The 27,656-nt window shown below is 39.5% G+C and overlaps 2 protein-coding genes across 4 annotated transcripts; both read left to right on the top strand.

Annotated features, from left to right (window-relative positions):
• Window positions 1-5,073: 5,073 nt before the first annotated feature.
• Window positions 5,074-11,240, top strand: LOC145485770 (aarF domain-containing protein kinase 1-like). Of its 3 annotated transcripts, none has more exons than XM_081464392.1 (8): window positions 5,074-5,839; window positions 6,516-6,599; window positions 7,047-7,409; window positions 7,962-8,120; window positions 8,287-8,403; window positions 8,902-9,048; window positions 9,424-9,624; window positions 10,258-11,240. In XM_081464392.1, exons 1-8 carry the CDS (start codon window positions 5,693-5,695, stop codon window positions 10,615-10,617), a joined length of 1,578 nt encoding a protein of 525 aa, XP_081320518.1. In that variant the 5' UTR covers window positions 5,074-5,692; the 3' UTR covers window positions 10,618-11,240. The 3 variants fall into 3 exon arrangements, with proteins under 3 accessions (XP_081320518.1, XP_081320519.1, XP_081320520.1); XM_081464393.1 differs by having other exon boundaries at window positions 5,724-5,839; window positions 6,530-6,599; XM_081464394.1 differs by having other exon boundaries at window positions 5,750-6,079.
• Window positions 11,241-14,158: 2,918 nt separating this feature from the next.
• LOC145485760 (apoptosis-resistant E3 ubiquitin protein ligase 1-like) lies at window positions 14,159-27,602 on the top strand. Its single transcript, XM_081464384.1, has 19 exons — window positions 14,159-14,729; window positions 15,521-15,916; window positions 16,457-16,665; window positions 16,750-16,987; window positions 17,560-17,723; window positions 18,905-19,073; window positions 19,631-19,872; window positions 19,980-20,057; window positions 20,497-20,638; window positions 21,020-21,138; window positions 21,685-21,763; window positions 21,919-22,031; window positions 22,462-22,641; window positions 23,177-23,302; window positions 23,504-23,633; window positions 24,178-24,236; window positions 24,692-24,778; window positions 25,453-25,628; window positions 26,177-27,602. The coding sequence occupies exons 1-19, from the start codon at window positions 14,576-14,578 to the stop codon at window positions 26,277-26,279; spliced, it is 2,964 nt and encodes a 987-aa protein (XP_081320510.1). The 5' UTR covers window positions 14,159-14,575; the 3' UTR covers window positions 26,280-27,602.
• Window positions 27,603-27,656: the final 54 nt, after the last annotated feature.

The raw sequence follows: 27,656 nt of genomic DNA, 5'->3' as shown, positions 1-27,656 counted from the left end.
GTGCAGGCTCAAAGTCGAATGGATTGCTTTCCGCCGTGGCCTGTAACCCTTTGCCTCCACTTGCATTACTCAGCGAATCCTTCCCAGCTGAAAAAAACCCCTTTGAGCCTCTGCGGAGGTGAGAAACTGTATCATAGCGTATCTATAGAATGTGTTCACGTGACGTCATCAAATTCTCAAATCCAAAACTAGTGAACCACTAAAGGTTTTATCCTCATCAGGCATAAGAGGTACTAAATTTATATCAGGTTACAACTTTCCAGCTCAATAGCGTCCTTCGTTTGGAAACAAGCGCATTTTGAATTTCGGAGTTACGGCGGTGCGTGACATGAAGCTAAGATCGCGTTTGTCGAAAAATATACACTTATCTCGTGATTTTTAGCCATTTTAGGAGTTAAAGTATTAGGAAAAACATTTTATGGGCTGGATCTTATGAGATTTCGTCATCTTCCGTAAACTCGAGTAATGTCTTGACCAGACAAATCAAATCTTTATAATCCTCAAACCACTTGAATCGATCCTTCGTGTCCAAGTAATTGAGTCGACTAGCCAAAGATGATTAATTCTCGTTTGCAGGAGACATTTTTAACAAATCGAAAACCGACTAAAACACAAAATAGCGGAACGCGATAAAATACGTGTGAACTCTCTGAGAGTAGACAAGGGAAAAGCACCTGATCTCCAAAGATTACAGAAGAAATAAGTTATAACCGTCATCCTCCGATATCCATTTTCTGTAATCTTAATTGTTCTAAATCTAACGAATGGTGCATGTTATATATAGCGACCGTGGTGGAAGTAGTATGTATCAGGTTAATAGCCCGCTTGGTTCCACATGAACTGATAACAACTGATTTAAAGAGAAATGGTTGCGGAACCGATTTAATGAGATGCGTTATCATTATTAGGTCATTCAAGAGAACGGTCACATACTTATCGTTGTACACCTTAGATCTAGATGTCATGAATTTCCTTTTGGATATGCGAATCACATACCCTGGTATTCGATAACAGTAAATTGTATTTTATAATCAAGATCTGGATGTCATGAATTTCCTTTTGGGTATGTGAATCCCACACAGACGGTCTCTAACTAATGAATAACAAGAGTTTTTCTTAAATGTGTTCCAGGTTCCTTCTGATAAGTAAGTTAAGTAAAACTTTATTTAGCCACCAGGTCAGCCTTCGTGATAATGCTAGTAACATATAACGAATATTTAACTCACTCCTAAATATTTATTTTGTTTACGGTGTTTATTTATGATGTATTTCTCCTTTGCGCGAGACCTCCTGCGATTTTTTTTCTCTTTGGACTCATTGAAGAACGCCGTCTGATTATTGGCTTCATTAGGTGCCTAGAAAGCTTCGGCCCGGTCATCCACACTACGTAGACCGGGGGAAATTAAAAACGCAACAATCACTGGTCGTTTTATATTTTTGTTTGAAGAAATCTCGGCCAGGGAAATCACGTGGTTCGCTGATCCTATCGTGTTCAAAAAGGTCCGTTTTAAAATGTTTTCCGTCTGCACGAAAACTCAAAGCGGCGGCGTTTTACAAATTCCTCCGATTTGAAGAGTGTTTACGAAAAGCTCCGTTTTCGTGTCAGACCGTAGGCCTAACCGTAAAAATAAAGCTCTATGACGGTTTTTAAATTCCTCCGGCGTAGTGTACATGTGAACAGAGTCTGGAGCAAACCACGACGTTTACGAGCACCACCAAACAAAAGGTTTAATGAGCAAAACAAAGGCTGTACAAGCGTGTTTAGAAAACCTTTGTACAATTCATAACCGTGCTCTGCAAAACAGCAACGCAAAATGACCTCGAACGCGAACGATGAGTCGAACTGCTAACTTTTCGTATTTCCATTTAGCATTGAACGCTGTCATTATTTTTTTAGCCTGAGCGAGGTTTCAGAGCCATAGGCATCCTGGACAAATTCAATTTTACAAGGCGTTGTCCTCGGCATCGCCGTCGTCATTGTTAACACTATATTTGCATCTCGGATGCTGGAAGGTCGATACACTTGTGTAACGTGGGGTCTGTCATCCTAAGTGGCTGCTTTGTGCTTTGCTCATGTTTCATTCCAAGACCAGTCGAACGCAGATGAGAGTATCGTGTAAAAACCATAAAAAAATCTCATAAATTGCAGCTCTTTGCCAAGATTCTTTTTGATTCAGCGATTAAGTTGTCGAGCGTTTCGGTAGGAAGCTTTTCCCTCCTGCTGAAACAATCTCGTTTACGTTACTTCGCCGATGCAATACCTTTTCATCTTCCCCATTACTACTCGGCAGTCGTTTGCATCCTCTTCGTCAGTATAACTTAAGGCTTTGAACACTTAAAGGCCATCGTCATTAATAACGTCCTTGAACATGGCGAGTTGATACTCGGGGCTTTCCCACTCCAAACCAAGTAAATATTACAGTATTTCTCTTTCCATAGCTTCCAGTCATTCTCGGGGATCTCGCTACTTAATTGACCTCTAATCTAAATGTTGCGGAGACAATGATATCTGGTGGAATAACATTGAAAATTGCGATGCTTTAGGCGACGAGGTACCGAAAGTTTTTTCGATTGTAGGCATTCGTCGACGACGTATACCGTCGACGAATGCCTACAATCGAAAAATATTAGATGACAAAGAGAACCTTAAACGAACCTCATCAATGCAATCAAGGCTTAATCTGGCTACTGTAACTCAAGAAACACCAGGTGAACGCGCACTTTAATATAAAACTGTATGTATAGCATAAATTACAAAGCCGTTACAGAACATAAGCGTGCATATAAAGAATGTTTGGCAAATTAGCATATTATAAGCTTAAATTAAGGTATGTCCGCCATTTTAAATAATCAAATCCAGCCGATGTCAGAAACTCGTTTGTCTAGTTTGGCTATGACGTCAGTACTTTCTCACTGGCTCACAGCCGAGCCTTTTGTTCTTTCACTTTATAAGTGCGACACCATCCGGATGGTCGGGCGGCCAGTTAACTCCACAGCAATATACACATCTCTCTTAATCTCTCTCTAAACAATACCTTCCGCATATATAATCAAGTATTCTTCCTCAACCATCCCCCCAATATCCCCTCACATACACCTACACATCCTACATTTCATTAATCCCTCACATATACCCACACATCCTACATCTCATCAGTCCCCCACATATACCTACACAGCCCACATCTCATTAATCCCCTACATATACCTACACAGCTATACATCTCATCAATCCCCTACATATACCTACACAGCCTACATCTCATTAATCCCCTTCATATACTTACACATCCTACATTTCATTAATCCGCCACATATACTTACACATCCTACATTTCATTAATCTCCCACATATGCTTACACAGCTTACATCTCATTAATCCCCAACATATACCTACACAGCTTACATCTCATCAATCTCCTACATATACCTACACAGCTTATACATCTCATCAATCCCCCACATATACCAACACAGCCTACATCTCATTAATCCCCTACATATGCCTACACAGCTTAAATCTCATCAATCCCCCACATATACCTACACAGCCTACATCTCATTAATCTCCTACATATGCCTACCCAGCTGTACATCTCATTAATCCCCTACATATACCTACACAGCATACATCTCATTAATCCCCAACATATACCTACACAGCTTACATCTCATCAATCCCCCACATATACCTACACAGCCTACATCTCATCAATCCCCTACATATACCCACACAGCCTACATCTCGTTAATCCCCTACATATGCCTACCCAGCTATACATCTCATCAATCCCCTACATATACCTACACAGCCTATATCTCATTATAGTCGAAGCAGTGTAATGTAAAAACAGAACACATACCCAAATCAATGATAAACAGTGTACAAAACAGTTTTGAAAGGAAACTGTAGGACGGAAAAAAGTAATTAACAGTTTAAATCTAGGGGCAGAAATATTTAAAGGACAACAAATCATAATCATGAAAGCAATTTCCAGCTAAATATTTAACCTGTATCACTTCCTTATATATGAAATAAAGTTTTAGAAAGTCTATCTCTCAGTCATTGTTTCAGAACTGAACCCTATTATAAAGAGAGAGCATGAGTTTAAGGTGCCTATGAAGTAAAAAATAATTGCTGCTTATTTGAAAGGCCTTTCAAAGTATAGAAGAATGGCGTTTTCTTTTTTTGGAATATCTTTTTGCGTTTTAGAGATATTCACGTTTTTATATTATGCAAATGACGAAAGTGATGACGTCATTGGTGGTTCCACTAAAACAGCACAACACTCAATCGAAAATAACTCTAGAAGTATTAAAGCAGTGTTCTTCAAACTTGGCATCAGTAACGTTCATCACAAAGCAAACAGATTGACACCTACTGTGTTGTTGCCATGGCAACACTCTTGGCTTCAGTCTCTTTCTATGAAAAACCAAATATCCCCATTTCCAACCTTTTAAAGTGGGACAGAGGGTCTCGCTCGGAACACACATGGTTCCCATATTGTCTGTTGACATGGTTCCCATATTGTCTTAACTCTCCCCATTAGATTGTTGGGAGTGGATGATCCTTGTTTACGATAAAATCTGGGAATTTTATTCTTAATTAAAACATAACCAGCGGCATAACTGTTGTCATGGCAACGGCAAGACGGGTGTCATTATGTTTCTTTTGTGATGTGCATTTCTGGTACCAGGTTTAAAGAACATTGCTTTAATATTTCTAGAGTTATTCGCGATTGATCGTTGTGTTGTTTTAGTAAAACCAACTATGACGTCATCACCTTCGTTATCAAAAACCTAAATATCTCTAAAACGAAAAAAGATATTCCAAAAAGGAAAACGCCATTCTTCTTTACTTTGAAAAGCCTTTCAAATAAGCAGCAATTACTTTTTACTTCATCGGCACTTTAACTCCCGCCGAGGACTCGGGTTTTTTCTTTGTCCAACGCCTCTGACAGTTGGACAAAATTTACATCTTTCACAGTTCTCAAAAACTTGTTAAAAATCCTATCGAATTTGCAAGAGCAAGTGTCAATCGTTAACCATCCAATAAATGAGAAAATCTTACAGTAAAATTTAAACTGCAAATACGCGGGATTCTGCTATCACAAGGCAATAAATCTTAAGTAGTTTGTGGTGTATGTACACAACGTTTAGTTGAAGAAACCCCTCTGAACTATCTTCGATCCCTCTCACGTGACCATTAGTGCCACCTCCTCATAGTCGGCACAAATAAAGCCTTTTTATATCCCTGGCCGTGATAAGACTATGATCTCTGTCATGCAGGGCCTGTTCGTGGGCAAATGAAACGAATCTTTTCCCAGGACTATTTTGACCATTTTTCGGGCACCACGCAATTTTAATGATAGGCCCGGATTTACTAACTGATGCAGCAGTTACTGGCATGCTTATTGTATTTCAGGGAACAGCTTCGCTGCTCGTTCCGGGCCACAAAACCCTCCGAATTGGGCGAAACCGCCAGCTACGCGGGCTACTCAAACAGGGTCTGCCTTAGCTACCTGTCGAGCTGTCGCGCTTCCGAATGAGAGACAAAAACTAAAACATTACATGGAGGTGTCTAGGAGTTCAACGACCGCTGACTACTTCTTGTTATGTAGCGGGCGCATTTCATGTAACACGCTAAAGACGCGAAGGCAGACGAAATCAAGCAGTCAACTGTGAGAATCGATGAGGCTGTTAAGAAAATCAATAGGCTATGCAACACTCGGAGTCGGGTTAGCCGGTGTAACGGTTTCTCTTATGTATGGACCAGAAGAGTTAAAACGTAAAGTAACCTCTAATGGTTTGGTACGCGTTGCAAGGGCCGCTCGCACGGTAAGTGCGTACATGTAGGCGGATTGTACTGAGTTGACTGCTAGAGCTAACTGCATGTTTTAGTTCAGTGTTGTGGATAAAATGCAGTTGTACAGTTCTATTCAACTGGCTTGTCGCACGCAGAATCTATTCTTACCAGATAGGCGGCGTGGACTTCTTTGCGGATTACGTAACGGCACATGTATACACAGTGATCTCCTGATCCCTTGATTCCCAGGCGAAGTTATGGAGATTCACTTGGTAATAGATTCAGTTATATTTTATTTTTAATCACCCTGCAAGACAGAGGCTCTTATCTCTTTCTGCTCGGTGAGAAAGAGAAGAGAACCTGTGCCTCGCAGGGTTATTTATAATCCCGATACAATGATGACCTCCGGAATCTCTTTGTCTTTAAGGACATTTTGTTAATTAATGGTAATAGGACTGAGTGGAGTCCAATTCGGTCTGTAATCATACGAGTGATTAACAAATGATTAAACGTCGTTATGAATGCTGAAAAACACAGCAGTTTACTCAACAAAGTGCACCGCAACAGCGCGCCCAAAATGACGCGTACTGTCCAATTACAAGCATGACGCATACACTGTCCAATTAATGCTCAAATCAGGCTGCTGATAGCCAATCACGTTCGAGAATTTTGCTATAGTTTTGATTAATACTATTATTCCATGCCAAGGTTGTTTTCATTAGTTATGACTACAAAAGAACTCTCTGGGGAATTGACAGGAACTCTTCTGAATATTCAAAATTCAAATCTCAGGTGAGCATACTAATATTGTAGACTGGTATAGTTTGTGACACATAACTCTATTTGGATGTAACCAAATGTAACATCAGCTATTTCAAATAAAATGTACATCTTGATATTTTGCTGCCCTTTTGCCTGCTGACACTTAACCAGTGAAAGCCCTTCTTTCTCTGACAATGGCTAATGCAGTCCAATGGACAGTTGAGTCCTTAGCCAGTGGGCAGCTTAGTCAGTTTTGTGTACCGTTATTCACTGGACAGTGATGGTCTTGTAATGTCTTTCCTTGTAAATCTTTGTTTTGGGTGAAGTAAGCAGCAATCACAAGAACTATCAGCTAGAAAGTGGAGTGATAACAGTGGAAACAAGTATCTTAAGTCTAAAAAATGATTTTCAAGAAGTCATTCTTTACAGTGAGAGCCACATTATTTTTCATTTATTCTTTCTCTTCCCACATATCAGGTTCACTTGAGGTCTGCTTCGAGTTTGCGTGACCTGTGTTGTGTCAATGGAGGGGCCTATATTAAAGTGGGCCAATATGTGGGGTCCTTGGACTATCTGTTGCCCTCTGAATATGTACAGACCATGAAGGTCCTACACAGTGATGCGCCTCAGAGCCCACTTGGTGATATTCACCATGTCATTGAGGAAGAGCTGCATTGTAAAGTGAATGAGGTGTTTGTCAGTTTTGAGGAGAAGCCTATTGGAGCTGCATCTCTTGCACAAGTTCACAGGGCAACCTTACAGGATGGTAGAGTTGTGGCTGTTAAGGTGCAACATAGAGATGTGCAAAAGCATGCTGCTGTTGACATGGCAACACTTGAGGTAAGCATAAAAAATATTATGTTAATTAAAAGTACATTTCTGTTTCATGCAGAAATTTTATTTCCCAAGTAGATTTCCTTTACTGACATGCCATGATATTCTGTCAATAAAGTATTGTTCTCATCAGTTAATTCAGTCTGATCATTAGTTCAAGTAGATTTTCTTTCAGAAAAGTGATTGGTCCTGCATATTGTTGCATGCCAGACTATCTCATGGTCTGGTAACTTTGTGCCCCAATGTCTTGGTTTTCTAAGTGCCTTAGCCAATCAGAATGCTAAACATCACAATGACTGAGTGCACAATTATGCAATTTATCAACACATCAGCTGCTTTAATCTAGATGCACTTATAAGTCAAGGTCAGAGAGAGCAGAGGACGCCTGAGCGTGGAGCATGATCAAGCGAGAACCAGAGATGAGAAACAAATCACTTTGAAGAAGACTCTTCCTTCTCCTGGAGTAACTAGACTGTAGATTTGCTCAACAAATGAGAAACCAAAAGAAAAGTAGTTGAGGTAATTTATTATTAACTTCATTTGAATGGACTCTTGCAGATCCTAGCTGTGGCAGTGTCGTGGTTGTTTCCAGAGTTCAAATTCAAGTGGCTTGTGGATGAATCAAAGAAACATCTTCCTCTTGAACTAGATTTTGAACATGAAGGAAGGAATGCTGAGAAGATTATGCACTTTTTAAAGAAGTTTCCATTTGTTAAGGTGGCACTACATATTGTTAAGATTTTGTAACATGTTAAGTTCAATTGATAAATGAAGACTGTGTTCTCTTGGTACCAAACCTATCAATCTGAAACTGGTTTTTGGTTATGTTACCCATTAATAGAATTCTTTAGAAAGTACATGGATCCTCTGTTCTTCTTTCAAGATTCCAGAGATTTACTGGCAATATTCAACAAAGCGTGTGTTAACAATGGAATTCTGCAAGGGAGGCAAGGTTGACGATCTACCATACATGAAGAACCACAAGATATCATGTGATGAGGCAAGTCAAAACTACTTGATACCCACTTGTGCTAATATGGTTGATGTCATGTCATCTGTCTCTGTTTTAGCTCATTTTGAAGACTTGGTGATAAATCACAGCATAATGACAATCAGAAACTACAGAGATCTGTTTAATATCTCTGATCGAATTTTTCCATTACACCTAACTTGGATTGATTAGGACAATTCTATGTTCAGCCTCGGCCTTTCTTAAAATTAGTGGGGATTTTTGTGGCAGAGTACTGTAAGTACAAGGTGCAAAATCATGGAGACTGAATGCACTTTGACCTGTTCTTCCTATTTTGTGTATAATTTGCCCTTCTGTATCACGTCATGCACTCTACTATGCAGGCTATACTAGACAGATATAGAGCTTTGTTATCAGTGTGGAATGTTTCAGCTTCACGCTCAGCCAACTCTCTCGCGGAGAATAGAGTTGGGTGTTCAACAAAAGACATTTGTTAACTCTAACTTTTGATATGGTTGGATTTCTCAGGTTGCTCACAAGCTTGGCCTTCTTTATAGTGAGATGATCTTTGTTAATGGATATGTACACTGTGATCCTCATCCAGGCAACATTCTTGTCCGGCGTAATCCCCAGAATGGGGTGGAGATTGTGTTCTTAGACCATGGTCTGTATCAAGTATGTATTCTAAGATATAATATTTGTTACATCATAGACCCATTAGGTAAGTAAATGGCAACTTGTGAATCTTTATGACAATGTGATAAAACCCTGGCCGGGGGATAACCTTTGATTTGCTTGCATCCCATTCAGGGGAGGGGGTTGGGGAAGGGGTACTAAGTGGCAATACCACTTGACACTTCATGGCTCCTTCAGTTCCTTAGATTTGATGCAAACTTCTTACCAGCTGATAGTAAAACTTGTGATTATTTTTGTGTGGGATTTCCATAGCAACATTTTCTGTTTTGTTCTGCAGTCTTTCCCCAGCTTGCTACTTATAGTTTCATGGGATTCACTATTCATCTAAGATATTCCTTGTCTTACTCAATGTAGACATTATCCAGTGATTTTCGCATAAACTACTGTAAGATGTGGCAGTCGCTTATACGATCAGACCTGGAGGGTATAAAGCAGAGCAGTAAGGCCTTAGGCGTGGAAGAGATGTATGGTTTCTTGGCCTGTATACTGACAGCCAGATCATGGGAAGTCATAACTACTGGTGGAATCGACCAAGGACCTGTCACTGATGATGAGGTATAGAGGAGTTAGTGATATAACTTGTTATGATGCTTTTATGATGCATTAAGAAATTGTTTATGAGCTCCTCAAGAGATTGAAAGACTCACACAATATTTCTTATCAATAAGAGGAAACATTTTTTACCGAATCAAGGGGAAGAACAAATTAAACCAGTTGCGACTGTTTTTAGTTGCCATTTCCCGCGCTTGGCGCTTGACACCAGTTCCGATTGGACGTGCCATATGTCATTAGGAAAATACAGTTGTCTGCATGCAATTAAGATATAAACATAATTATAATAAAGGTTAGAAAATAGAAGACCAGTTGTTTAATCTCCTAACCTTCTTATGTTAGAGCTGTTTGTATTTTTGTGATGAAAATGCAGATGCAGAGCAGTCTCGATGACGAATCACAAGAAACGTGAAGAACACAATTAACCTATGAGAAAAGCCAAGAAAATGCACGTAACTGGTGCGCTGGAAAACATGTCATGATTGGTTGAGTAAATGACGCGCGTTTTCTAAACCAATCACAGAGCGTAGTATCGCAATGCCAAAACAACTCTGGGTCACTTTCGACCCTCAAAATGAAAATTGCTCTGTTGTGATAAAATTAGAATCTAATCGCTGTTTAATTCTCTTCCAACAGGCGGAGGAAATCAGGACAAGTGCAGCAACATACGTAACAGAGATAACGGAACTGCTTAACCGAGTACCCAGACAGCTACTACTGCTTCTAAAAACAAACGATTTGTTACGGAGTATCGATTACAGACTCAACACAAGCGATACTTCCCGATCCTTTATAACCATGTCACGGTGCTGCATACGCGCTCTCACCAAGCAACGGCTGAAAACCTGCGACGGTTGGAGGGACTGGTTCCGAATTCAAACTGATTCTACTATGAGTCATCTAAGAATTACGCTCTATCAAATGTACGTCTCTGGCGTTTTTTTGTCGCTTAGAAGACTTTTTACAAGTCTTATGGGTGCATTGACGTTTCTTTGATATAGGGAGACTGGCGTAAGACTTTGCAGATTAAATTTGGGGAATGTAAATTTACTAACTGAACTAAACACTTTTGATTTTTTTATACGATATTTGTGAACTTGCACGCGACCTTCAACAGGTGTTTTACAGTCAAACGTATACCTGAGAGTTTAAACCTTGCGAGCATAACTACAGTCCTCGCATTTATCCAAGAAAATTCCTTACTAGGTACAAATACCTCCACGGACTGAATATTTAAAAAATCAAATTGTACAGAAATTATTTACGTTATGTTCCTCCCAGTTTTAATACTGCGGATTATTTTCACCATGAAAAGGAAGAAATAGCATGTCTTGTTGAATGTTGTGCAACATTTTACTTGACTTAGCTATGAGTTAACCTTGTCCGTTGATAAATGGTTTACAGGTTGCTTAATGTTGTGTCTCCATCTATTGTCAACTTTCTGGAAGATGTAGTACTAAAAAGATGCTACAAAAAATAACTAAACTCAAGTCCTTTGAGGGGGAAGGGGAGATTTTAAGAAATAATCTCTAAAGTGAATACTGCTAAAATGCGTAGCTGCTCAACCCACTCAACTGTGATGCAAAGAACGAAAATAAACTCCAAGGAAAATTCTAAATAACACCTAACTCGTGAATTTCGTTTTCTTTCTCCTCTCTCATTCTTTGTAGGGGGAGGGGTGGGGGGGGGGGGGGCTTGTTTTTAATGGTTACATATACAACAGTCATTTCTCCATTTCAATCATCTCGGTTTTCTTTTTATTATTTCCATGTAGAGTCTGCGGAGGATAGAGTTTTGTTTTGTTCGCTTATTTTTCCGTTTACTTTCCTTACTCCTCACAACTCGAACTATAATCAGCATGTCAATGATCAACTTTTTGCCAAGTCTGAAAAAATTGTTTGCTTTCATGATACCGACTCTCTTGCTCAAGAAATGCTCATTGTTTTGCTTACAATATAGTGCTGGCCTAGGACAAGCCAGCTTTGCTAGATGAAGTATTGGCCAGTACCTTTTGCCCTTTTGCCGTTGTACCGGCCTTGCGATCAATTTGGCTTTACTCACAAACGCTGTAAGGCCCCGCCTAAACTACGCCGGAGAAATTTGAAAACGTTGCGTTATTTCTACATTTAGGCCTACCTTTCACACTAGTCCGTCACGAAAACGGAGCTTTTCGAAAACGCTCTTCAAACCGGAGGAATTTGAAAACGCCGGCCACAAAACGCAGATGAAGACGGAAACTTTCGATTCCGGTTCAAATAGTGGAGCGTTTGGACAACGCATCGTTTTGAAAACGATCCGTTTTTAATGTGGACAGATGAAAAAGGACGGTTTCGAGAACGGTGACGTAAAAAGTATCATATACCGCGGCTTCTATCAGCGTTTTCAGGCGTTTTAGTGTGGACGATAGGCTTTGTTTTGGTTGAGGCGAAAACAGATACTTACAAAAACGCATTAGAGTTGCTGGGGCCTTAGTATGGACCGAAACATGAAAACGGATCTTTTCTTAAACGATGACAACCAAGATCATCGTCTCTAGTGACAACGCAATAATCATGTGATTTCGCTGACATCCTGACGAGTTCAAACACAAATCCAATTTCTCCGGCGTAGTGTGGACGGAAAACATTTGATGCGTTTTCAGAGTGAAAACACCGTTTTCAAATTTCTTAGGCACAATGTGGACGGGGCTTAAGTTTCGGCAACATGTTGACACAAACCGTAGCACGAGATCAACTTCAGTTGTGCAACATGTTGCCACAATTTGCAACACATGCAGCAATGTACGCACAAGATTCTTGCGAGAAAAGTTGCAGAGAAAATAACGGCCTATCAAGTGGCCTTTACTGTTGACCCTAGACGTCTGAAGGTTGAAATGGTAGTTTCCAGGCCGTTTTAAACACCGTTGGTTTGGGCAGCGAATTAAAAAACTTATCACCTGATGACGATTTTGATGATCTGTTGAATCCTGGATTTACACGTTTGTAAGGTGTATTTTTTTTGTACCGCTCTCGCCATTTTTTTTTTCCGCCTCCCCTTTCTGAATTTTCTGGATTCGCCTCTCCATATTACCCACTTACTCAATTTGCTTGTTATTTATTTATTGATTTATTTATTTATCTATGTATTCATTTACTTATCCATTACAATTAAATGGCACAATGACAAAAAAGTAACAGGAAATGAGATGCTAAAAAACAAGGAAGAATTAAGCAATGCAATCAACCAAGAGAAAATGAATCAAACTAATAAGGATGAGGTATAAAGGAGTTGACCCCATACCAAGACAAATCACCTGAATAACTGAGAAATGTCACATTCGATTAGCAGTATGAACCTGGTAGAAGATTTACTGATAAAGGACGTTGGTCCATCAAGAAGTACACGGGTAGTCGCGTTTTCAGTTGACATGATATACATTTCTCTTGACATTTTCCCGCTGATTTAAACTGCCCATGAGAATACATTTCTTTCCAAGGGTCCGGTTGGGGGTTATTTAGTAGCTGAGAATTGATCAAAATCAGCTAACTGTCAGTGGAAAAACAGGGCGTACATACACTGAAAAGTTTACTGATGCTCGCTGAAATAAATAAACAATAGCCTCCATTTGGCGCGAAAAAATAGATATCATACTTGTACTGTTATTTGGACGGTATTCGATGCAGTTGGATAATAAGGTTGGATATTTGTCGGACATTATCTGTTCTGAGAAGCGAACAATTTTCCGAGAGCGTAGCTCGAGGAAAACTGTGAGCATATTTTCGCGACAAATGGAGGCTATTGTGTTTATTATCCTTCAAATATTTTTCGCAAAACGCGCGGTTTTGAAAATTGGGGAATATCCTCGGATATTCCCCAGTTTTAGCTGGGGAATATTCGGTCAAGTGACGCGATTATTTGATGGATTATAATTACAGATATGCCATATCTGTGATAGCTGAGAAATCCAACCAGCACAGAAATTCCAGTACCTCCACTACCCATTACCTCGCGTTACGCTACCATGTCCAACAATGATTGGATATTTGTTTGAGTGGTAGCATTGATTCATCAAATAAAGACGAAGTACCAAAAGGAGCTGGAATGTATATTTTAAGGTTACGCATCCCTACTGCGCACGATTTTCGCGTCATTAGCGCGCGCGCATGAGCGCGTGCACATACAAAACCAAGAGAAAATTTCTCTTGACACAACGTAAGAGATTTCCATCAAGCTAAGCTCAACAAATTCATTGCCTTTCCACTGAATGAGTAAAATAAAAATTTAACATTAGATAAAAAAATTACTGCCAAACATGTTTACTTACCCTTTTACTCGTGACCTGTGAACCTTACCACCCCTAGAGGACGCACGCTAGAAAGACTTTTTGTCAACTCTGATCCAAGATGTACATTTTTCCCAAGAAACAGCTATCAAACTGTTCCTTTAAGACGATGCAATGTGTCTATTGAGACTTTTTAATATTAACTCCATGTGTTTGGCCACTGATACCCCCAAACGGAGCGGCATTCAGTAAAAGAAAAACGCACATAATGTCGGATTTTTGACGCACCTTTGACGAGTTATGACTCTTAAACGAGCACCATACCATATGTTTTTTATCGCACATTTGGAATATCTACATCATTAGGAACAACCACAAAAAATTTGAAAAAAATTCTAACGTCAAGTGTTATTTCTAGGGAATCACCTTAGAGGTAATATCCGTCGCGCGACAATCACGCCACTCACGCCACTCTGTCACGCAAGTTTCGAAATTCAGCTGACCACAATCTGTGCCCACGGGCTCAAATTCTGGGATACTCTCTGGCAATTTTCCGGAAAAAAGTTAACTTCGAAACTAACTGACTTATATATTCTTAAGTTTGCCTGTACAAGGATGCTTTATTCAAAGGACGAGATAACGTGAAAGCTCTAACGTGGTTTAGAGCTCCGACATGCATAATACACGTTCAAGATGATTAACAAGATTGCGGTTTTGGCGCTTGGTTTGGGTTTCATGTTTTATCGTCTCCATATTTACTGCATTGTTCGTGAAGAGAAAGAGGAATTACATTCTTGGTTGAAGGAATACAGTCTTCTGGATTATGAGGCTAAACTGCACAAATTCGGTATGTTTGATTTTTACTGTCCCCTCATAAATTTCTTTTCGGTAATAATTGTACAGTAGCTATGCAATTTTAAGCTTATATATTCTAAACGCGCGGTTGTACCGTACTTTGTCAACTGCTATACACCGATGTTTCGGAAATCGTATCCTTATTTCAAAAATCGTGATTACATATAAAGCGTAATTATTTAATTATATGTTTATCTATTTGGATACCTCGTGTATTTTGTGAAATATAAAGCAGATAAAATGTCGTAATATCTTGCAAGGTTTGAGTGCTTGAGCTTACGTAAACATTTTTTTGGTTTTTAGAATCTTCTGGAACGCAAGTTAAATAAGCTTAATAAATTTCGTCTGTCAGTAAACAATGCTGTTCAATAATTTACGTGGTATTCTATTTCAACATAAATTTGTTTGCAGCAAATGACCCAAGCTTGTTCAGTGGTTGTGAGTATGGCTATAACAAATTAGCATCTTGATATAACATCAACTTCTTGGAACTTCCATCAGAAGAAATATATGGTCATCATTAAGGAGAATAACTATTTTGAGATTAGGACCATGAAAAGCTGGTGACTTAGTTATACAAATAATTATGATCATTCAGTCAGGGTTATGATTGGATCTTATCTTTCACTAATGTGATTCAGTTAATTCCAGTAGTGCTTAAATCTCCCCAGGCATCAGTACTTGGGGTTAGCACCCTTATTTGTAGTCCCTAGGGTTGGGTATTAGTACGCCCAATGCACTTGAGTGCATAACCTATTCCTTAAACATGTTTTCCTTTTCTAGGTGTTCTCTCCAAAACCAAGTTTGCGACTCTTGATGCTCAAAAGTTCCTAACCCGACATGGCTCCTTCTGGGGATTTTTCACGTTCAGTACAGAGAAGGAAAGGCTAGAATTGGCTGCACAGAGGGCCAAACATGAACTTCAACTTCATTTCTTGCTTCAGGAACTTTCTTTGCATAGTTATTACACAAAACTGCTATCACAAGGAATATTCAGTGTGGAAAGTTTACATGAAAATCTGTACTCTGTTACATTAAAGGAGATCTTTGAAGATGATGATTTGACAAAGCTTAGAGAAGCTGTTCAAAAGCGAGAGGGTTATTTGTTTGAGGATTCTCTGGCTGTTAAAAGTGCAACAGCAATATTTTCCTTTTCGTGGTGGAGTATTCAGTTTATTGGTGAGTTCTTTGTTTGACTAAATCGTATTTAAAATATTAATATCAGTAGTAATAAAGCGTGTTCAAAATTGTGTAAAACTCAAGTCACAGCTTGTAGGTGCTGCTCTTTATTACTGTACATAAAATATGGGTCCAGTTGCTTTTCTGTTGAGTCTGGTCTCTGTGATATACACTTTGGCTTTAAATTGGCAGAAAGAAAGTTGTGTATGTCTTAGAGTACAGACCTCAAACTCAGTTATAAATAAGATGCGTATATACAGCGTATGTACAGCCTGGCAAAGAACAAATCAATCACTAGCAGTAGTAGCTCAAAACAAGCAGGCTGAAGCAGCTGGAATGCAGCAATGATAGTAGTCAGCCAGGGAATGAAGAGCACAGTCACCCAGAATTGAGACCTTATGGGCTTAATCAAGTGAGAAAAAAGATTATGATCAGATGATGATGATGGTGATGATACATGTATATAAAGCCTGGTCATGGAACAAAAATCTCTCGGGTTTCCTTTTTCTCCTTTAATTTTGATTCTCTTTAATTGCACAGGCAAGATGTTTGTTCTCGTTATTGGCTCCATAGTAAGTGTCATAGTCATCTGTGCTGGAGTCTTCAGAATAAAAACCAAAAGCCGACAGCACCAGTCTTCATTCTTTCGATACGTGCTTGGTTTACCTTTGGAACCAAAGTTCACCAAAGTCACATGGGAATGGAAGGACCCTCATGTTGTCGGAGAATCAATGTCATTCTTTCTAAAGGTATTTTATTTGAGTATATGAACAAGTTTAATGTCTTGATAATAATTTATGAAGAGAAAGCTCATGGAATTCTTTCTGTTTCAGTTTTACAGGATGAACAGCACTCCATACCCTGTATCTCCTGAGGATTACATTCTTGTTGAAATCATGCACAACAACACATTTATTAAGTCGTCGTGGGAATATGGTGGTGAAAAATGGGCACAAGGGAACATCATGAAAGTTTCTTTTACTGTTAGAGAAGCTGGAATTTACACAATTTCTGTTCTTGTACAGGGGACACTGATCACAGACAGACCATTCACTAAAACATTTTTACCAGGTGCTATATCTAATAAGTATTAGTATCACCCAACTAGTGGACTAATGCAAATCCTGCATTTTGATTGGCTACGCTACTAGGGGACTATTAGTAATAGTCATCGAGTAGCGAAATTGGCACCATCGAGCATGACGCTTTCTTTTGTTTTATTCCCAAATAAATGTTTCTTCAACTTGCATTTGCTAACTTTATTATTACCTTTTCTGTTCGACTAGTTGGGTGATACTAAAACAATTAGACCCTTCGCCCTCAAGGGCCACGGGTCAATAGCCCATTCGGCTTCGCCTCATGGGCTATTGACCTGTAGCCCTTGCGGGTTACCGGTCTAATTGTTAATTATCATCTTATTTATTGTTTTGTACTATAGTTGTTATAATAATTATTATTACTATTATCTCTTGCCGCACTACGAAGCATGGATACCATGATGAACAACTTTACGATAACCAGTATGTTTTTGTGTTAATAATGAATCTGAAATATGTTGGCTTCAGACTCCATACCCTGCCTTAGCGTGGATTCTAAAAATGGTTTTGCACATGATCATGGTCGTGTGGTTGTATTACTGACAGGTGCTGTGGATCCATCAAAGTGCAGCATTTTAGAGGGTGGATCATTACTAGAGGTTCAGCAAGGGATATATGCACCCCTAACTGTAGAGGCTCGTGACAAGTTTGGCAATATTTGCCCACTGTCTGTCCAAGATATTCACTCATATGGTGTTGAAGTAACAGAGGTAATAAATTTGAGCAAATCTTATTTTAGTTTAAACAGGTAACATGATCTAGTTTTTGATTGTTTATGGCTTTGTAATATTATTTCGCTCCTTCTCAATTCCTCCATACATGTTGTCAGTTTAGTTGGAGAAAAGTATAATTCTAATTTGATGGTAGATGAAACACGATTAAGCCACAGACTTGCTCCTGTTTTCTACAGTTTCTGCTGTTCCGCCTTGACTATTTGCTCTTATTATAAATCTTCTTTTGATCTTTCATGAATGCTGTTCTCTTATTGCAATTGGCTATGCTAGTCACTATCTACTCTTTTCTAATATGAATCTACCAGTGTTCCATCACAAATGCTGTTCTCTGATTGACTACGCTACTCAATATCTACTCTGTTGTAGATAGTCAGTAGCTTAGCAGTGTGTGGTTGTTTTATTCTAAAACAAAATGGCGGCCACTTCTTTGTGTTTTTGAAGAGTTTTTTAAGAGGATTTTTATAAAATTATGAATGACTAGTATAGATAATTTTACACTAAAATAATTATTAGATTCTTTGCTTTCGATTTCTATACTTGACAGCTGAATTGGGCTGCACCATTGTCAACTATCACGCAATAGAAATCTCAAGCTCATAATCTTATAAATAGAAAGAAACTTATCTCTTGTTTCGTAGAAAAGGACTACAGCCATGTAGCCGTTTCTGTGCATTATGTTCCTTTGATTCTATCCATTATTAATACTAAATAGTAATTATTATTAAAATGATAAGATATGTTATCAGACAATTATAGCAATTCACTTATTTTTTTGTCAGTGTGATTAAAATTAGCACTTGATCTGCCTCTTAAAGAAATTCATGCATTACAAGACAGAATTTTATTTTCCAGCCTGTAAGTGATTCTATGACTTCCTACTTAATGTTCACAATATTGCTAGTGCAGAAGTTGAAATTTTTTATTCTCTTTACAGATCAGTTCTGAGCAAATAATTACGCTGCCTATTTACTGATTTTCTTTATTCCTACCTTTTTTTGCTTGAGAATAATTATATTTAATTAACTTCCTGTAGCTTGCATCATCATCATCATCATTATCATCATCATCATCATCATCATCATCATCATTACCGTCGTCATCGTCATCTAACGGAATAGCTTTGCAGTCCTTTAGATTATTGTTTAACATTTTTTCAGATTGGAAGCAGTGCTAAGACAGATCCAGAGCTAGTGATTCTCCCAGATGGATTTGACAAGAACAATGTTCTTCACATAAAACTGGATAATGAAGGTTGTTTTAATGCAGTGGTCAGGTACAATGGAGTGCTGCTGAACCAAGGAGAACTGACTGTTATCTCACTCAATTGTAAGTGTTTACTTCTGTGTTTGGGCTAATTTAAAATACTTAACCCATTCCATTCCACAGTTGATTTGTTGATTTCAGACTACTTCAAGGAAGAAAAAACAGTGAAAATTATGTCTAGAGACAAAACATTATAATTTTCGTAGCTGTGTGGTTGATTTTTAGATTTATAGCTTCGTTTCAGCATTAAAATGTAATTGTTAACCACTTAAAAATGCATTCAACTGATTTTACAGAAATTAATGCTGATCAATGCCCCTATTGGTATTGTGCTGATGGACCTGGCCATATACAGAATGTATCATTTCATACCATTTACTCTCTCAGTAACAGCACTATTTGTTGTTCTTACATGTTAAACCCCCTCCCACTCCCTACCCCTACCACTCTCTCCCCCACCCCCACTCTCTCTCTCCTCCTGCTACCTCTTTCTCCTGCTCCCTCCTCGTCCCACTCCCCCCCCCCTCCCCCTCCCACCCCCTTCTCCCTCCCCTATTCCAGTCTTGGAGCCACGCTTACCACTTTTTCGTTTCTATCGCCTTATTTTTCATTACAATTAGCTAAAGATGCTGAGCAAGTTAACAAGAATATAAAGAAGCAGTGTTGGAATGTGTGGTATGAAGCATACCTCTTGTCAAGCGACGAATCATCCACAGGTCCCAACATCCCTGGAACACCAGCCTTGTCTTCTGGTGTGAGAAGATCTTCAAGCAATTTTGAAAATGCTCCGATTGCATCTGCTGTTTTGAACAGCAGTGGTTTGAGAAAGTCTCGCAAAGTCTATTGCTACATTTCCAAAAAGGTTTGTATGTACTTATGATTCAGCTCCTCTTTCCAAACTCATGGCAAGATTAGCTGTTGTTTTGTAGTAACATTAGTTATAACTATTTATTTTTTGTTCATTTCTAGCAATTATCAATCAAAGAATTCTATATGAAGATTATTCCTCGTAGATTGTATGGATTTCGCGTAAGACCAACAACAAAGGTGTGTTGTTTTACACATTGTCTTTAGCGAGTTTAATGAATCTTTTATGCGTGGAAAGATTTCAATTTTTACCCAGAAATACCATGAACCCATTGTGGTCTCTGAGTAAAAATCTCTTGCTCAGTCCTTCTCCCGTTCGAGACAAAATTGGAACTGGACCCGAAAATTCCATTCTGATGACGTAGAATTGCTGGGATCCGTATGCGGTCTCTCTGATTGGTTGTTGCTCGTTTTGAATTTTCGCGCAAAAGTAATGATCAATAAGAGATGCGGATCTTTTTAGAGCTTCGTCTTCAGTATGGGATCTCGAACGTTTCAGACAAGAACTGAACTAGCGAAAAGAACCGTCTATTTTCTCACTGTACACTAGTTAGCGCTTGACGTGTATTGTTATATTTGAATGTAAAACTAATCTTGTGTGTAACTACTCCTCCCTCAGATCATTCTGCACCCCCCTGACGGCCGAGTAGATCACCCGACATTTACTGTAAACGATGGTTCCCAGCCTCCAGTCACTGTGATGTGCAAAGAAAGAAACGTGTTGGTTGCGACATTTTCCAGACTCTTGCTCACTAAAATAGGTTAGTGACTTATAGCCTGTCTAGCAAGCGTTCCGTTGGCGATCGAGGGCGAACGAGCAAAGTCTGGTCGCGCAAAATTGGGGCGAGAGCAAAAACATCGATGGTTTGGAGTTGGTTGGTCGACGTTTTTGCCCCCGCTCCAATTTGCGCGCGGCCAGAATGTGGAAGAAAGCTCTTTCTACGAGAAAGCTTGTTACGCAAGCTAGTGCTTTATTGTTCACTTTTCGGCCAAATGTCCGGCCTCGGATACTCATATTCTTGCGCCAGGTGGAAGTTACATTTTGATGTACACAAGCTTATTGAAAAACATTCGCTGTTAAAGAATATTGTAAGAAAACGAGAAAATTAACACGTATACCTCTGTTTTTGCTTTTTTAACAGGTGGATCCGAAAGTTTTAACGATAAACGCGATTTCTTTTACCGCGAACTACTTGCCCATCATGGACGGAAAACTGGTGAAGTAAATTTGAAGATAGATCGCCATAAACTGTTGGAGAGTGTAAGTTAAGCGTTTTACAAGCTTGTTTAGAAGGAAGTCTGATTGAGTAAGCTGTATTAAAAACGTTTTTGTCAGAACGGATTTTTTTTTGTTGTTGTCTTTTTTTTTTTGCGAGTGGGTGACACATCCTACCAGAGAGAAATAAATCTAGTTACCTGGGAGTTTTTCTAAGAATCTATCGAGGTCAAAGAGGTCTAAATATTATCAGGGAGGGCAAATCCTCACCAGGTATGTTGGAGAGGGGTGGAAACTCTCACGAAATTCAAGTCAGTGACGTTTGGTTTTTGCGTTTGATGGATGTTATTTCAAGTTTTCGCCGTGTTTATTCAGTTAGTACGCCTTGTTAATAAGAAAACTTGGGAACAAATTTGCATTCAATTCGCAGCTGCTTTAGATGTGTACATTACTGAAATGATATTTCTCAGTTCAAACATTTTGATATTTTGTACATTCACGTGCATTTTTCATAAACTACGGGTATATTATGGACTCACGAGGTGACCAGATGTCAGTAATAAACGCCATATCTTTACTGTTTGTTTTCAGTCGTATCAAGCCACCGTCAAGACCCTGTATTCAAGCGATTGGCTGCGCTCTTTTAAAATCACCTTCAAAGATGAGCCAGGTTAGTACAGTTACCCTTGATTAAATACCTTAAATATGTTGCTCTGTTTCTCAAGTCAACAATCTCAATTACTTATAAATTAATAAATTTGGGACTAGTCCTATCCGACCCCTGTCTAATTACGTCTTGTTTTTTCGTATCTTTTGTTTTGTCAGGAATAGACTGGGGCGGTTTGCGCCGTGAATGGTTTGAATTGTTGTGCAAAGCGCTGTTTTCACATGAGAGTGGATTCTTCACTCGCTTTAATGCAGAAGATCCTCAAGCTCTGGTGAGAACACAATTGTTTTAGCGAGCATGTTTTTGTTTTTACGAAAGTTATTCTAAGTATAGAAAACAAATACAAGGTCTTTTGTTGCTAGACAGGTAACGCACAGACTTGTGAGCTTTTTCCATGAAAATTAGAATCCGGCACAAAAAATTTCTTTTTAGACTGATTCGTTCTTGTCTTGTTGACGGCTGTTTTGTAACTTGTAAGTATCTCGTTTAAGCCCTAAAATGTTCGGCATTAGATTTCTCCGAACTTGTAAGTCTTGTCAATGAGAGATTAGCGATAGGAATTCAGAAATTGATCACCGAAAAGAAATGTTGATATTTAAACAAGTTTTCCCAACCACTACCATACGAAATCGACAGGTACCAGTGAACCGGGAACTATAGTGTATTGATTAGTTATGATTACTTGTTGTTTTCTCTTTGAGGTTCACCCAAATCCTAGGAGGCCTGGGGGGATGAAGTTGAAGTTTTACGAGTTTGCAGGGCGGATCGTAGGAAAGTGTTTATATGAGTCAGCTTTAGGCTCAACTCGGAGGATTAACGTGAAAGCGAGATTTAGCAGGTCATTTTTGGCTCAGCTGCTTGGTCTCCGTGTTAGCTACAGGGTAAGATCTTAAACTGTCGTTTCATTTTTAGTGTACGCTGAAAGATTGCAAACACCACAGTGTTCCAGTTAAGTAATGACTCTTGACGCTTCCGCGCCAGACCCCTCCCAGCTGGATCACTTCACTGGCAGACTTACTCTTCGCTATCGTACGTGTGATTCAAAGAGGGGCCTGCTCGGCCCCCTGGTAGCTTATCGAATACAGATTTGAACGATCTTCTGTCATTCGTCAACGCAGGTGGAAAGTTTTTTCCACAATACCGCAGCACATCATGGTCCAGTTGGTAGAGCAATATGCTGCTATCACGAAAATAATACGTGCGAAGCAGGTTTTAGCCTTGAATCTTTTTCTCAGGCTAAACAAAGTAAAATTGTTTAATCGCATAAACACTGTAAAGTGCATTTCATTCACTCCAACTTTAAACTCTTGTGGACTCCCGTGCCCATTTTATCCTGACCGAATTTTTGTGATCGACCTGATGTTTTCCATTTCTTTCTTTTTTTTAATTTTTCTCTCTAATATTTCACTACCTTAGTATTTTGAGAGTGATGACAAGGACTTATATCGAAGCAAAATCAAGTACATCGAGGAGACTGACCCTGAGGACCTGGCAATACAGTTCGCAGAGGAGGTGTACGATCAGCAGGGGCGCGTAGAGAAGGTAAGATAAGGTGCCTCTCGAAAAGCTCGCGGCATGCTACGAAGAAAGATTTCTTTTATGTTTCTTTTATGTTGATTGTGTTTTCTTTTTTTCTTTCTTTAATTTCCTTTGATCTTTATGAGCTGTAATGAAGTATTCATGATGTTAAGTAATTGTTTGCAGACCTTGTTAAAGTACGACAAACACCTTTTTTTCTTTCAGTTGGTTGAATTAAAGCCTGGTGGCTCGCAAATTCCAGTGACGGAGTCGAACAAGAAAGAATACCTGGATTTGTTAGCGCAGTATCGTCTTTCGTCCTCCGTCAAACAGGAGATTGAAGCTTTTGCAAAAGGTACGGCTGAAATATGTTTTCTCTCTGTTAAGTTCAAACTATCTAGTGACCAAAAATAAACCACCATGTTGATGGTACTTAACAGCGCAACAAGTTTATTAGAGGTACGATGACGATTTAGCTAAGTGTTTTCCATTAGTCTTAGACTGTGAGATTTCTTGACAGGGTTTCTCTAGCTCACTAGCTTGCTGAATTTTAAGTCTATTTACGGTTTTTAAGATTGAAGAACTTTTTTGTGATTCAGTTATGGTTTGATCGTTATTTCGCGAAAAGAAGTGGCTGTGGCAGTTGGTAGAGATACCTTTAGTCAGGGTTCATGTCATTTTCACTTACTTTACAAAATAGTGAGAGCTTTTGATCTCGATCTATAAATCTTGATCGTCAAATTATGTGTGGTATCTGGTGCGTACTTTTTGTTCGATTTTGTGGTCAACGCTCGGGGTACTGTGAATGGAAGGCTTAATTGCCTTCTTGTCGAGAATACATTGGAACTCATTTGCAATTTAAAAGGTGAATTAATCGACAGAACGTTTTGTATGTACAGGTTTGAATGAAATGGTTCCAGACAGTCTTCTGAGTGTATTCGACGAGTACGAGTTAGAGGTGAGCAGGATGGATATTGATAAAAAGTATACAGAATAATGTTGGTGATATTTTTACCTGGATGTATTTTCAGTAAGAATTCCTAGTCTGTAAATTCGTTCCCAGGCCCCAGGTCTCTCTTCGGATTGAAAAAGACCGACACTGGAAACGAGGTTGTACACACACTCGGTTTACTGAATCAACGAAATTCTCTGGATATACTCATGATCATGATAGTGCAACGCGTTATATTCAATATACTAGAGCATTGCTACAGACAACAAGAAACGGCGAGTCGCTCGAAGAGGCCGGTAAGAAATGAGAAGTACGCACACGGTACTTCCGTTTTTTTGTCAGTCGAGAAAGCTGTAAGCCTGCGAACGCACGCCGATTTCTGCTAGTTGCATCAGGTGGAGATCCGCGTACGCTGGCTGTCAAATTATCTGATCGATCGGTGTTGTGTTGTTGTTTGGCAGCTTTTAATGTGTGGAACAGGAAATATCAGTGTTGCAGATTTCAGACAACACCACACTGTTATACACAGCGCCGCACCATTTTCAAAGGTAAATGTACTATGTTATGTGCAGAAACAGTTCCAGTGTTAGACGTTGAAAGAAACGCAAGCCAGATCGTTTGAAAACGCTGCTTGTATGGTACCGATGATCATCGTGTACATGGAGACATAACTGCTGTAAAGAAAACTACGGCATATTCCATGCAAACTGCCCTTAGGGATCACTTGATTGTTTGTAAAGCGTTACTGAAGTAGCAAAAAGGAGAGAGAACGTGCCAAGCAGCAGAGACTATTCGTGCTCTCGCGCACGGCTGACCGTACAATATTGTCGTATCGTACGCGCTCGTTGTTCGCGTCATGTAAATATCTCATACGACTTTTATCATTCAACACTGTGTGATGCTACGATTGTCGCAGGGTTTTAAAACGGGTTTCAAACTCGCACATTTTTCGCATCATATGCTACAATAGTAACCATGTTGTAGGTTATATTTTCACGAAACACTTCGTAGACTTATGTCAATCTTGTCGCGTGCGATAAGGTTGTGCCGCGTAAATCGACCCATAGTATACGTATCTCTGTAGAGCTATCTCACGCGGGTGAGTATATGAGGGATGGAATTAACCCTGTTATGGACTTCCTGCTTACTCATGCGCGGGAAAAGAAAAGTATTCGAAGAGAGACCTATAATGACCTGGTATCTTTTTCTTTCTTTTGCTAAGACTCTTGACTGGTTTTGGACGATAGTTACTAGTTTCACGCAGGAAGAGCTGGCGCGTTTGGTACAGTTCATCACAGGGTCCTCTCAACTCCCCCCAGGGGGATTTGCCGAACTTACCCCCCAAATACAGATCTCCACGGCTCCGACAAAAGACGCACTCCCTACAGCACATACGTGGTACGTTGGACTTAACGCGAGCAGCTTACAGAGCCCTTTGCAATGAAGCTAAGAATTCAGCTGGGCGCGTGACTTTCTGGATGATTTTTCATGAAGATGCGATTGGTCGAACTCTAGGTCCGAAACCTCTCAATATGTAACCTGGGCAAATGGTTTGATACTGAAGAGTATTGTTAGTTCGTATAGTGTGATCGTCCAGCTGTGGATAGTCATGGAAAGAAATCTTCAGAGTTAAATTCACTTAATTCCTGTCATTCTAAAGACTTTCGTGATTGGACCAGAAATTCGATACTGATGACACAATTCCACAGATACGTGTAGCGTCTGATTGGTTGTTACTGGATTTTAAATTTTTGCGAGCAAGTATTAACCAATCAGAGACTACACGGATCTCTGTACATCTACGTCATTACTTAGTCTTATCTCACACGTGACTCTTGCGGGAGTAGAATCAAATACAAACACTTCTGTCGACTGACACTACACTGTAAGAACTGACACCCTTCAAAACAATTTTCGACAGAATGTTTTTTCTTTCTTCTTTGCAGTTTTAATCAGCTCAGTTTACCTTCATACTCGTCATTCAAAGAAATGCAGAAGAAGCTTTTGCTCGCAATAAATGAAGGCAGTGAAGGATTTGGTTTCGCCTGAAGATTGGACATTTTACGCCGTGATCACTGAGTGTGTACGCCTGATGAAATTGCTTTCTTTGAAGATTTTACAATTACAATAAAACGACGCTGTGAGTGGGCCGCTGCTGCAGTAGTTTGGCCTTGGAATTCCACGAGTGTTCAACATGGAGTTTCTTCTCCTTACACTATCCATTCATAGTCAACGAGACGTGTGATCAGAAAACAGAAAATTACTAGCTGGTGGACGTGTTCTTGATATTCCGCCAAATTCTCACAGCGTATAGTAGACATATGCTTGATAATTTCAAAGGAGAGTTGACATTTAGATCTGGAAACTGATAAAGCAACCGCGCTTTGCATTGCTGTCCTCCTTGAAGACCAGATAAACTTACTTAGGAGAATAGAGCAAGTTTTTTAAAGCTGTTCATATGTAGTATCTTACCAGCCGCTGCTCGGGAAATGAGCCCGCGCTCCACTGAGAAAATGGACCAGACGCGGGGATCGTCGCAAACAGAACAGTCAGACAAAATTTTGTATTGTGTACGATATAGAAAGGTAATAAATGAGGTTAGAGCAATTTTACAAAGTAAAATGTTTCCTCACTAAAATAGTTTTATGTGATACATTAATTACTGAATTTATTAACGAATGAGGGTGTTAAATTGCTTGTAGTTTTGATGTGCAAAACTTCACCCCGGGCCAGCTGAAAGAGATGTAAATATCACAGTAATTCTGTACTCGAAATATAGAACACAGCTCGTGACGATTGATTTTGGTTTTGGGTCGCACTGGCTATTAACTTTCTAACAGTGATGGTTACCAGGCTAAAAAATTTAACCTCAGTGCGTGACCATCGGGCCAGCCGTGAGTTTTTGGTTGCCGAGGACAAAGTAAAGTAGCCCTCAACTTCCTCTAGTCTAATGTTAACGAGTGAACGCTGAGCGCTGTGATTTCGTACTTGCAACTCTTTCGGGACATTGAATGGCGTTGTAGATTAGTGAAAGCAGTTCAAAAACCTGCAACTTGTTGCCCGCAATTAATTAATGGGTTAAAAATCGTTAGACACAAATTCGTCTGTTAATATCCATTTTAAGGTGGTTACGCGAGATGATTTGTAACTACATACAGTGTGGTGAAATTCAGTAAGTAGCGCGGATTGACGTGGCTGCGATCCTTTCCTCCCGGAAACAAGTTCCTTACTTTCCTCGAGGATCAAAATCTGTTTTCCGTCTAAAAGAAAGCCTAGAAAATAAGTATATTTCCCCCCGTTTTATACTGCTGATTCCCCCCACTCCCACAACCCAAGAGAAAAAAGTTCGCCTGCTAAACTGTCGTCCCCAGCCGCCTCGCCCCCAATCCCCCGATGGAGGGGTGCAACCAGCCATTCTTCCTTCAA

The sequence above is a fragment of the Orbicella franksi genome, chromosome 4 (assembly GCF_964199315.1).
Source record: "Orbicella franksi chromosome 4, jaOrbFran1.1, whole genome shotgun sequence".
NCBI lineage: Eukaryota > Metazoa > Cnidaria > Anthozoa > Scleractinia > Merulinidae > Orbicella > Orbicella franksi.
This window is presented reverse-complemented; position numbering and strand designations above follow the sequence as displayed.